The sequence below is a fragment of the Mobula hypostoma genome, chromosome 9, assembly GCF_963921235.1.
Source record: "Mobula hypostoma chromosome 9, sMobHyp1.1, whole genome shotgun sequence".
Lineage (NCBI taxonomy): Eukaryota > Metazoa > Chordata > Chondrichthyes > Myliobatiformes > Myliobatidae > Mobula > Mobula hypostoma.
The window spans coordinates 32873928-32887202 of NC_086105.1; the positions used below are offsets into that span (position 1 = coordinate 32873928).

At 36.2% G+C, this 13275-nt stretch overlaps 1 protein-coding gene across 2 annotated transcripts in view; it reads right to left on the minus strand.

The window, feature by feature from the left end:
• The window catches only part of cacna1c (calcium channel, voltage-dependent, L type, alpha 1C subunit), a 669326-nt gene that overhangs the window by 101014 nt on the left and 555037 nt on the right, over positions 1–13275 (minus strand). For both annotated transcript variants that reach the window (XM_063058026.1, XM_063058027.1), the window contains one exon: positions 2052–2087. In XM_063058026.1, the coding sequence (XP_062914096.1) occupies positions 2052–2087 (36 nt within the window). The remainder of the gene's footprint in view (positions 1–2051; positions 2088–13275) is intronic.

Here is a 13275-nt window from a genome sequence, read left to right on the forward strand (position 1 = left end):
AATCAAGACCTCAAGAACTGGTGCAAGACTTAGTATATATGGATTTCTGAAAGTCATGCAGTAAGAGGCTACGTAAAAAAAATACAGCACAAGATAAAGAGTGGCTGGTGTCAGGGGTATTGACATGGATAGGTGACTAGCAACAAAAATCAGGAACTACTGGTATGACACAGATCAGTGTGGGGAATTCAACTATTTATATTCCATCCGAATGACTTGAATGAAGGGGCCTACTGTCCTATACCCACACTTCATTCAGATATAAAAATCCGTGGGTTAGCAAGTTGTAAGGAGAAGAAAAAGAGCCTGCAAAAAGATCTAGATAGATTACATGAGTAACTAAGAAGTTGGTAAATGGAGTATAATATTGGAAAATGCGAGGCTCTCCATATTAGAAGGAAGATTATTTAAATACAACGATACTATAAAATATTGCAATGCAGAAGGATCTGGGGATCTGAGTACATGAAGCACAGAAAGGAAGCATGAGGATGCAACAAGTAATTCTGATAATTAATGAAATGTCAGCCTTTATTGCCAGTATAAAATTAGGAAAGTTTTGATTCAATTTTATCAGATGTGTACAGTTCTGGTCACTCTGTATAAGGTAAGTAAGATGTGCAGAGGATTTTCACCACATTATGGATGAGGAGGAGTCAGATGAAAAACTGAGCATGTGAGGTAATCTTACAGTAACATGCAAGGTACAAAGGAGGATTGAAGGGAAGATGTTGAGTATATGATTACCCTAGAGGGGGCATCCAGGATTCTGGGGTTCAGAGTGCAGCTGCTAAGAAAATTATTGGGTCACCTATGAGTGTCAGAGAGAGTTCAAAGGGCCAAAAAAAACCCACAAAAAACTTCAGGAAATGGAAAGCTGAAACCTAAACAAAAGATGTTGGAAAAGTGTTCTGGCAGATACACATTTCCAGCATTTTCTGTTTTTATTGTAGGCTCAAGGATCTAACCAGCCTAGTCCTGCTTCTGTTTCTCAAGAAAATTCCTCGGATTAAGTCCCTGATTTTCAATAATATATATTCTTTTCACAGAAATTCATACCAGCAACATAATTAAATACTATGTTTGGCTCATTTGTTTTGAATTACCCCATTAAAAAAAACTCTTGCTAATATTATCAACTGCAATTTTCCATTTATAATCTTCTCACGATATAAATATTCAAACTTTTTCTTTTAAAAAAGTATTTTTTTCCAAGAAATTTAAATTAATTTTTGGATTTTTTTTTACAAATCTGACTTTGCTACTGTTTTAAATATTCCTTTATATCATATTATTTTGTTTTTCATATGGTAACACTGAAAGAGGCTTTTAATAATATCAGTGCTTTTCTGACATGGAATCTATGATGCCGAAACTATTTTACCTCTAATAATTATTATTGCTTATCTGAAACTTAGTGATAAATGTGAGCTTCTTTCACAAGTAAGAGTGCTGTTAATTGACTATTTATACTCAGTGGTGTTTTTATACATGTAATTTATACATCTTGCTACTGTCAAATTCTTTGTTAGTTCCAAAGGTGACATGGGTGGGTGCTAGAATGGTCTTTTGGGTGCTGCAACATCAGAGTTATTCTGATTGGAAATCCGCTTGCTTGATTGAAATCAATAACCTGTCTGTGAACCCAATGAGCTTTATCAGCAGACTGTCCCTTCTTTCCTTCAAATATGTTCATAGTCATGGATAAACTCTGTAGAGTTTAGCATTATTTATCAAATAGAAAAAAAACTATTTCAAAAAATTGACTATATAGATCCTGAATATACTATTTTATTATATAACCAGAAAACTTAATGGTAGATAAAGCTCTTTGGAATCCAATGCATAATCTCACAAGAACTGAAAGAAAAGTCACAAATTATAACATAACAAACTGTTGCACGCTCCACAATATTTTAACAAAGACTGCAAAATAATGGACACTGGCAGAGAAAATAAGCTCAAAACTGGGTTTCAAAAGACAATACACAAAAACAAACAAAACACATGCATTGGTTGTGTAAGGAAACCTGCAACACGTTTTTTCTTACCATGGGGGTGGAAGTGGATGGGTTATTTTCAGCTGGCTTTAAAGAAAGGCAAATAGAGATGAGCTGTAATAAAACTATCAAAAACATTTCTGCTATATTCCACACGTTAGTATGCTAACAAAGTTGTCCCTGTTAAGAGCAGTTGTTTATTTTCCTTCTGTAACAAAGAACTATTAGCTTTTATGCTTCATTCAATAATCTTGAATCATACAGTTCTCAGTCATCTATTTTATTTTGACCTTTACTTAAAGGGAAGCCATTACAGAACTGGTAAGAGTTTACTGGAACAGGCAGTCACGAAAATTAGATCTTTTGAATCTATTACAGAAGAATGGCAGCAAGAGAGCATAAAATGTCCACTGCACTATGAGCAGTTGTGATAGTATTTATTGAGGTTATCTCAGATTTTTAATTTACTTTATCACTGAGTCAGTGCCACTATTTTTTCTCTCCTTTCATCACATGAAGGCCTTCTGGGATTTAAACCTACTGCACTGCAGCACTTCGGCTTCAATTTACACCAAGAGTCCATAGAAATATTTTCATGGCTGCCTCTTCCAGAAAACCTTTGCTGTCTTTTTCAAATGACTTTTATTAATTTATAAGCTGACTATTTGGGAACAGCGGCATTAACGTCCCAGTCTTGACCTCACCGGATGCCCATGTTCATGTTTTCCCACGACAGGTCACTGGAGAGTGATAAGCAGTGGGAACCCAGGCTGAACCTTCCCTCACTAGTCGATTGTGATGATATCAATGGTCAAGCCCACCACTTCTCCTCCCAGGACAATCTGTCAATAGCTGGCAACTTTGCTGATGCAGAACAATAATGCCTTTTTAGGCATGTCTCTCTGGCTAAATGATTTAGAACCCCTTGTAACTGTACTCATCAGTGCTTTATTTGCCTTACTGCTTTAAAGAAGGGGAAAAACTGTTAAACAGAAAAAAAGTACAACAAACTTTATCAACAATAAAGAACAAAAATAACTATATTGTATTAAGAGTATGTAAATGCAGCAGTTCACTCTGCTTAGCAGTTACAACTTCAATATCTATTCTCAAGTATAGTAACAAAGATTTGAACCAAAGCAAAAATGTAATTTGGCCGTATTTATTTAATTTAATTTCAGGTATTGATTTAATTTTGAATGATGATTATCCTGATGGGAAACTGCTCTTCTATTCACTATGAATAATTTAGCTCCTCAAATATTACCCCTCTCTCATTTATTTTCTTTTTATATCTGGGTAGGAAAATATGGATATTGAGCAGGGGTATCATGCAATACTTGCTGTAATTGTTATTATTGCCATTCTTGTTTTGTTATCAGTATATGCAATTCTGGCTTTCTTCTTTTTGTTATGATTTTGTTGTGTTTGGTTGTAATTATCCTTTGCTGTAGGTATGAAACGCCCCTGTTTCATAAATTTTGCATAAAGCACAACCTTTGTCGCAGTCCCTTTCCTTTTCCTGGGATTTGTTTTGCATGTACCCTTCAATTTTCTATTCAGTGCTGGCATTTCAATTTGTAACTCAATTTTATCTGGACAAGGCCGTGTATATTTCAATGGAAAATTATGCATTTAAGGTAATTTTCACTTTCCAGCTCTGTGCACAGTTTTTCAAGTATTCATCCAAGTGTCTTTCAAATGTGGTGGGTGCTTCTGTTCCTACAATGTTTCTGTCCTATATCCCATCTCTTACTGGGAGAGCAAGAAAAACATCCTCCAATTCCTCACAAGTTAACTTGAATCAGTTATCAAACACTCACAAGTGAAATATGTCCTTCATATTCATCCTTTTTAGGACTTCTATAATTTTGTACACTTCAAATAAGTCTACCCTCAGTTTCCTTTATTCTACAGAAGGCAATCACAGCACCTTTCTGCTGGTCCTGACAACATTGTCATTCCCCTCTGCATACTTTTTGGTTCCATCACATCCTTTCCTGGTGCAGTGATCAGAACAGTACGTAATACTCTGGCTGCAGGCTAATTAGTCTTTTATACAATATAGCATGTCCTCCATGTTCTTGTATCTTGTACTTCAGCTATAAAAGCAAATTGTCTTGAACATACTTCAGTCATTATTGCATATCATTGAAAACAAGGGAGATAGTACTGAGCCTGACAAAACTTGCCGCTTGCAATCTAATATTCAGTCACTCTGCTTCCTCCCACTTAACCATTTGTAAATCAGATTTGTCACTTTCCCTTGGCTTTAATTTCACTGAATTATTTGCTTATCGCACATCATGCTGAAATCTGTGGAAACTATATTAAACACATTCTCCATCCATACTGCCATGTTACCTCCACAAACATTTAACCAAGTTAATCAGATGTGCTGGCTATCTTTGATTCTCTGAGCAGTTATTTGTGCCATTCATTCGAATGTTTTCCAATAATTTAATCATCGCATGCCAATAAGACTTCTGCACTTTCTAATCACAAAGATTCATCTCACCTTCGGAGAATTAAAATCACCAAAAGTTTTAATCTCATTGTTCTTAATTATGTACAAATTTTATGCTCAATTTTCCTTATATTGTTGAGATAGTCTGAAATAACCACCTCTTGGATAATTTCTGACTTTACCTATGTACTAAAACACCATGGAATGGCATGCTAGTCTAAGTCTGGATCCTCAAATAGATTGCTAAAGTGGCTGTGCAACAGCATTAATGTGGGAGATTGAGGGCACTCCCAATTTATCATATTGTAATCATTTTACTCTCCATATATTGAAGAAGGGTGTTAGCTCAAAAATACACACTTCCCATGGCAGCCAGGCATCAATAACATGCAATATGACTGCCACAGGAATGAAAGATGGCAGAAAGGAAATGGAGAGAGCATCAAAGTTCTTTTGTAGAGAAAATGATAAACAGGTGAATAAGATGCATGTTGGGAAGGAGAGCCTACATATAAAGAAGTAGCAGGATAAAAGAAATGCCAAGATGACCTCTGCTCCTCTGGAGATACTGTTGTCTAACACTGACACTTGGTCACAGAAACATGCAAACACATAAGCACAATCTTTTCATCTCATTTTGCAGCTGTCCTTCCCCCTTCCCTCATCACCGCAACCTCTACATGTTGTTCAAGCATATAAATATACAATAGATAATTTATTTGCTTCATATCCTTTACTCCGAAAGAAATTTCCAGCAGTAAAATGGAACACATAGCTTCACGGGTGCAACATTGGAGGTGAGTGTATTTTTAAGGGCAGAGAGGTCACTGAAATACACAGTAAATGAAAGAATCACTGTCAGTTTGAACTTAACTTAAGAAGTTTGTCAAGTATGTCATTAAACTCTAGTCAGTTTTGGAGCTGCCCAGTTTTGATGTTTTGTGAGCTGAGGCCTTTTAAGTGCTGTCTAAATATAACACAGGTTGCGCTATTTTTAAAAAATGACTGCCCACAATGTTTCCTCATGTTTGCGCCAACAATGTTTGTTTTCTGGATCCCTTAGCTCCAGTTTATGCCAGGAAGGATGCAAAGAGTATTCAAGGTTGACTTATTCTATTATGTGTATGTATGATGTTGCAAAAGCTTTGGATGTGGCAATGATGATCTTGAACAGAAATGTCCAATATAATTTTGTAATTGCCGTGATTTCACCTAGCAATGATCGCTGGTGCTACTTACTCTGGATTGCATGACACTTTTATTGTGTAGTACTAGAATAAAAATAGTGCTGTGTGACACAATTGCTTAGAAATTGGGATCTATTTAATTTTGCTACACTTCACTTTATTCTCCTCCCAATAACAGAGTAATTGCCATTCCTGAATGAGCTTCGGTTATTATGTCATTACTCTCCACATTAAGCTCTTGTTCTAGTTACTACTTTGCATATGGCTTGCATTGGTACATACAGTACATATTAATTCACATTACATTTTCTTTGCAAATCGTTTCAATTCCCTCAGCATTTTCGTTTCTTTTGTGACTTACTTGTTGAGCTTCCAAATTCTATCACTTGTGGACCAAAACACTGCTTTCATTTTAAATACAGACTTGACTTTAGCCTTTCAATTCCTGCTATTACATTCCTTCATTACAAATCTATTTCTAGGTCCCAGCTATGTTCAACTCTGGCATAACTTAATCTTTTTTTTTTGCCAAAAATGGTCTAAATACCCTGAATACTTCTCTTCCTCTAGCCAGACATTGATTAATGTCAGGAGAGCTCCACAAAATATCTATACTTTTCCTCTGTGGAACTCTGCTGCATTTGGCAGGAGTCCAGTCTACAATATAGAATGTACTCCAGCAGCTAAAATCACGAAGAATCAGGATACAAGATTGTTATATGCCCTAGCTTCAGCCACTTTACAAAGATAACAGTACAAATGCAGCAACCTGCACGGCCACAGGAAGAGCCACCACTGTTCAGAAAGTACTCTGCAAGTCACCCGGGATCTTTATCAGTGTTGCATCAACTGTAAAATGCAGCCAGAAAAAAAATCTGGGTCAGCAAAGTGTGTGAAAATAACACCTCATAAAACATTATTCACCAACCCCAGATGGCCAAGAAATGGATAAAAAAGGTAATATAGATACATAAAAAAAGATGAACTGGGGAGGTACTGCAATTATGTAAAATAAGGTCGGGGACTCAAATGTGGGGTGTTTATAGATAGAGATGGGTGAACTTAAAGTGGGATAATAGAAAATAGTCAAGGATTAAACAATTACTTTGGGTCTGTGCTCTCTTAAGAAAACACAGCAAGTTTATACAAAATACTGGCGAACCAAGCATAAAATTAGAAAACATTCAGAATAATTCATTACACAGATTTGAAAGGGATGGATATAAACTCATGGATATTAGAGGAGTGGTTTACAATCTGCTGAAAATCCATATATTCTTAAATTAATTGAAGGTTGGCCATTGTGACCCCACCTTTAAAGAAAGGAGGAAGAAGGAAAACATTGAATATTGGTCTGTTAGCCTACCTGCAATAGGAAGCTATCCATAATTAAGGATTTCAGATCAAGAAACTTAGAAATCATAATATGATTGAGTAAAGTCATCAAGGATTTATGAAAGAAAAATCATGTTTGACTAATCTACTGCAGTTCTTTGAGGGTTAGAAGAACCAGTGGATGTGATGTATTTGGATTTCCAGAAAACTTTTGGTAAGTTCCTCAAAGGAAGATGGAGAACTATGTTAGAGCTATGCTATTAGGTGTAATAGATGACTGACGATTGAGTGATTAAAGTGCAAAAAATCTGTAAGGAGATGTGGACAAGCTGAATGAATGGGCAATAATACAGGGGAGGGATCACAATTCCAAAAAATGAATGCCTGTCTAATTGAAAAAGCAAACATGTTGAGTACTTTTAAGTGATGATGAGATTGGAAAGAAGTCTGGTCATCTTTGTGGGGAATTCAATGAAAAGCAGCAACAGTCAAATGAGAAGGCAAATTGTATGATGGCTTTTATGATGAGAGGATTTCAGTACAAGTTTAAAGACATCTTATTATGACTACACAGGGCCATGATGAGACCACACCTAGAGCACTGAGCACTGTTTTGGTTTCTTTATTCAAAAAAGGAGACAGCTTCTATGAAGGAACATTTACTAGAATAGTTTCTGAGATGGCTTATCTGTCAGACAAGGAGAGATTCAGCAGGTTAAGCATCTGTTCTGTAGTTTCGAAGAATAAGAGGTGGCATTACTGAAATACACTAACTTCTGAGAACATATAACAAGACTAATATGTGGAGGATGTTTTTTCCCAGCTAGGGAATCTAGAACTAGAAATCACGGACCTAAAACAATGGGGAAGACATTTCAGACTTTTATATCTTAAGAATCATACATACTACAAAGAAACATGCTCTTCAGCCCACCAAGTCCACTCCAACTAACAAAAACCTAGTTACCCCAGTCTAACAATAACCTCAATTCACTCATTCCAATGTTTCTATCAGCTTCCTGAAATTACGGTGTTCACTTCCACATTTGTGGTAATTAATCTACAATCCACATATCTTTGGGATATTGGAGGAAACTCACACTGTCATAGGGAGAACGTGCAAACTCCACACAGAAGTACCAGAGATCAGAATTGAACTGGAGCTGTGACGCAGCAGATCCACCAGCTGTAGTTCTATATTACCCCACGCCATTCCTCTACTCATTTTCTGATGCCTATTCTGGTAAATCCTTGGAATTCCCCACTCTGGGTGCTGTGGAAGCTTAATTGCTGACTGCATCTATTGAAATAAAGATCAATAGATTTTTTCCCCCCATATTAAACCAAATCAGAGGAATTTTGTGTAAAATGGTATTTACATTGGGAAATTTGCCATGATCTAGTGGAGTAGAGGCTAGAGAAGCTGAATGCCCTACTCTTGCTCCTATCTGTCCTGTGCTGTTACGTTGCCACCTTTTGACACTGTCATCTTTATTTAAGTGATGCCAGATTGCAACCGTAAAATAATTTTTTTCAAGTTTCCTTGCTGGAAGCTGACTTGCAACATAATTTTAATTTCTGTATGAAAGAATTCTAACTAAAAATTAAAGTTGAAAACACGATGTTTGATATTTTCCACCTTGATAAAAAACAATTCAAACTTCTAATACAACTCAATCTCTATGTTTGCTCCAAAACATATTTATTAAATCATTTTTTAATTAACTTTGGGTCTTTAAGTTCAGTTGTCTGGAGAGTCAATTGGTTATGAGGTTAACACTAGGGATAAACCCTAGTTTATTATTATAACACTTCCTTTACAGGAAAGTCCAAAAGCATCAGCATCCTTTGGCCTCATTTCATCTTGAGTTGTCATGTGCAGCAGTCTGCAAGACTTAAGTAGTAAACTGTACTCATCCATAACAAGACCCTTGTAGAGAGGCAACTTCATTGGTTGGGGTTGACCATGGATGTTATGTCCTAACTGTCTACGTGATATGCAAGCCAGGGTGATACGATATGGAGAGCAAGCTGTTACCCATGTAGCTGAGGAATCCAAAGGAACGGTTTGGCACCGGTGGCATCGAAGGAGTTGCCGGTCAGCTTTGAACTCAATGTACGACTGTCTAAGCGACTCCAGCTCCAGAATTTTCCCTCAGGGTTTACTCCACGTGAGTGAGTATAACTGCGAGGCAGTGGAGGCTTGAGATCAGAGTTTTCCTTCTCCTAGGTGAGCTGCCGACCACAGCTGACAAGGCCCATCTCCCCAAAGTGACTGGTTTTAAGGTGCCAGTAATCCAGCTTTGCCTCAGTAGAAATGGTACTGCCCAGCTGAGTAGCTGAGCCACATGTGAAAATCAAGAGCTGGACTTGGCTGTCAGAGGCTATTTGAGGCACACACCACTGGGAGCATTTAAGCATTTAATAAATAGTGGGAGCTTATCTTCACTAACCCCACCCTGGTTATGACAACTTCAAGGAACCAAGGCCATTGTACTTTACATAATTTTGGCCTAATTTTGCCCATTATTGCTGACCAAAAATTTTTTAATCATCCGTTACCTACTGTACATTTCCCAGGCAGAACATTGTTTATTTTGAGTTATTATTTGAGGGTAGGAAGGAAGATTTTTGTTATGACATCTGCCCACAACTTTCGCTGGCTAATAATTTTTTAAAAATGCAGTAATACCACTTTCTTCACAAATCCTATAGGGACGTAAAACAACCAGACTGGAACAGCCATCCAAAGCAAATTGACAGAGGGTATGAGGAAGGTCATGGGAACAAGGTTAAACTAACAAGCCAACAGTAATGATGCAGGCACACACTGGATACACTCACAGCAAAACTACTTCCCAGCAAAGATTTGTCTAGGACTACTTTATAAGGAGCAGTGGGAATAGTTTTGTTTAGCTGTTTGCATTCCACAATCATTGTCATCGTGACTGCGGAAATAGATGAATGAAAATTTATCATAAATTTATTTTATAAGAAATACTGAATGGACATGTACTTAAAATTGTTCAAGTAAGTGTTAACCTCCCACTCTAAACCCAACTTCCTTCTGTCTTGCTAATAAACACCTATGTGGCTGTTACGTCAGAGTTTTGCTATTAAATAGTTGCCATAGTAGCACAATACTCTTCAGTCCATAGAGCACATTCTAGATATTTCACTGTCATTAAGAAAGCCATGTATATTTGTTGGTCCGTAATGTTCTAACTGATAATGGCATACCACAAATGAAAATTAAAAACAATATGGTTCATATTTGTTATCTGTTGATACCACAAATTATATTGGAAATTCAATATGAAATTTGAACCTCAAGTCATGTATTGTGTTACATTCAGATTAATGAATTTATAAGCATCAATGATTACTTAAATTATTTAAAGGGAAGCATTTGTTTTGAAGGGGTAGGCCAGATTATTATCTAAATTTCAGAAACATTGCCAAGTTTTTAAAACTACCCTTAAGCAAAGGCAGGGCAGAACAGTCCATAAGACTTTAATTAATGAGAACATGCTAATAAACAAATTTGAAAACAAAAATTGTCACCTGACCTACTGGCTCATAGATTCAATAAACAAGAAAAAAAATCATAGTATCTGCATACATTACTCTTTGTGGAAACTTGTGAAGCTCCATTTTCTAACTCTCTTCATTATTCCTGCATTTTTGGGTTACCTTGAACCATGTCAGCCATATTATGTTCTTTGCCTCTTGATACGCCATTCTCCAAATTTATTGAGAGCCTCTAAGTAAACTGCATCAATGTGACATGTTTCCCCGCTACCTCTTCAATTAAGTTGAAAAAGCAAGGTTTTTAAAAATCATTTCATTTATTATTTGGCATGCATCTACCTTCTGTTGGTGTTCCATTAATTTTCCTGCTATTGACAATAGAAAATATCCCAAGATTATGGTTTATTTCAATTCTTAACAATTGATATCTACCAATTATATAACAAATTACTGAGTGCATTTAATGGTGCCTCTCTTTTCCTTTAATATATAAATATAATCCAAGAATGAGTGTATTATTAAGCTTGATTCATGTGTTTCTTATTTTCCACTTTATTTTAAACATGCTTCCAAGCTGATCATTTTTTTCTCATAAGTAAATGATTATATATTTCTGACATTTTGCTGACTGTGATGTTATCACTCATTCAGACTTTTAACTTATGTCTAAAGAATATTCATTTTATGTACCTTGATAATTTAATTTCACAGTTTTCCTTTACCTTCTTAACTTGTATGTTATTTCTCGGGTTAACATTTGTCTTTGATTACCATCAGGTGCACCAGTTGCAAATTCAACTCCAAATAGAATCAAATGTGTGGTATTGAGTGCAATCAGCAGCTCACAAGCTTGCACACAGTGAGTTCAGGTGACCAAAGATAATTATCCCCTCTCCTCAACTTAGTATTCCCCCTTGTCATGCTTTTAATTGCTCTGTATTTTTCCCTTACCCTAGATTATTCTCTAAAGTTTATTCATTCATCAAGTTTCCTCAATATTTTTAACTTTCAGCTATGTATTTTTTCTAAGCTTTTTTAGATCATGTATATGTTCTCATTTGGTTCCACATCACAAATACTATCACTGTCCATTTCATTTTCAAAGTTTCATTCTCAACCTCACAAAACTACCCTTTTCCCCAAATTGATCATCCTGATCTTTGTTCAGCTTGGGTTCTTCTGATTAATGTTATGGTCACAATGGCACACACTGCCTATATTAATTCCTTGTTAACTTTATATTCATTTCTAGTATCGAAAATACATTAGAACACAAGTAAGCAGGAGTAGGAGTTGACTATCAGTCCATTCCAGCCTGCCCTACCTTTTATTATGACCATGGCTGATATATGTTGGCCTCGACACTCATCTGTAATCTTCTATTCCTCAATCCATCCATAAAGCATTTATCCACGTCCACTTTAAATGCATCTAATGATCCACCTTCCACAACCATTCAGAGCAGAGATTCTAGTGATTCACTACCTTCTGTGAGAAGAAAATTTCTATGTCCAGGTACGTCATTTTTCACACAGCACAGGAACAGGTCGTTTGGCCCACAATGATGTGCTGAATTAATTAAACATCTAACTAAATTAATCCATCTTGCCTGTACAATGTCCATATTCTTCCATTCTCTGCACAGTACTGTGCCTATCTAAGAGCCTCCCAACACTTCTATTGTATTTGCCTCCACTATCTCCTCTGCCAGGGCATTCATGGCACGCGCCACTCTCTGTAAAAAATACTTATCCTGCACAGCTCATTTTAATTTACCCCTCTCATCTTATCTTGTAGTTATGCCCCTTGTTCAAGACACTCAAATTAGAGAAAACATTCCAACATCAACCCTATTAAGCCTCTTAGGACTTAATATATTTTAATAAGTTCACCTCTCATTCTCCAAATTCTATGATATACATGTTTATTCTCTCTTGGTAGGACAACCTTTTCATCCCAGGAATTAACTTGGTGAATCTCCTTTGGACTACTTTCAATATTACTATATCCTTCTTTTTGTGGAGGAGTACCGCAACTGTGAGTAGCACTCCAGATAAATAAAACTCACTTCTTGCTATATTTTACACAGTGGATTAAGAAGTGAACCAGTACACATTGTAGGAATCAACTCCACAATGTATTTATCTAATTCTTTTGGCCAATTACATTGAGGAAAGTTGACTGATAGTTCTTACATTCACTTTCTTCTTCGATATTCCCTAAATGCTTTTTCAACTATTAGGTGATCTGCTGACTCCTGGTGTTAGTATCATTGATCCTCCTGTTATTTTCACTGTGATGAAAGATTTAGATGTATAAAATGTCTTTTCAAAACTCCAGCCCATTCTAAAACTTTCTGGAACCAATGAAACATATTTAGAAGTGCAGTCACAATTACAACAAAGCAGCCAATCAGAACCCACTCACAAAAATCTAAACATTATGAAATAATTGATTTAGTTGACATTGAGTGAAAATATTGACCCTGGTTGTACTTCCATCCTGTTGAGAGCTGGATCACATTTTTCTACATCCCTATACATTATTGCTAATTAATAGAACAATTTTAAAACATGTTCTACTTTTAATCCTTGGTCTTAATATTTCTGTAATCACATCTCTACATTCCTTATTATGTCCAATTATTTACAATTTACCATTTCCCCCACTTCCCTGTTTTATTATCGACACTCTGCTGTACAAGCATACCAGTCTCATTTGTAATAGCCATTTCTTTCACTTTAATTTTAACCAC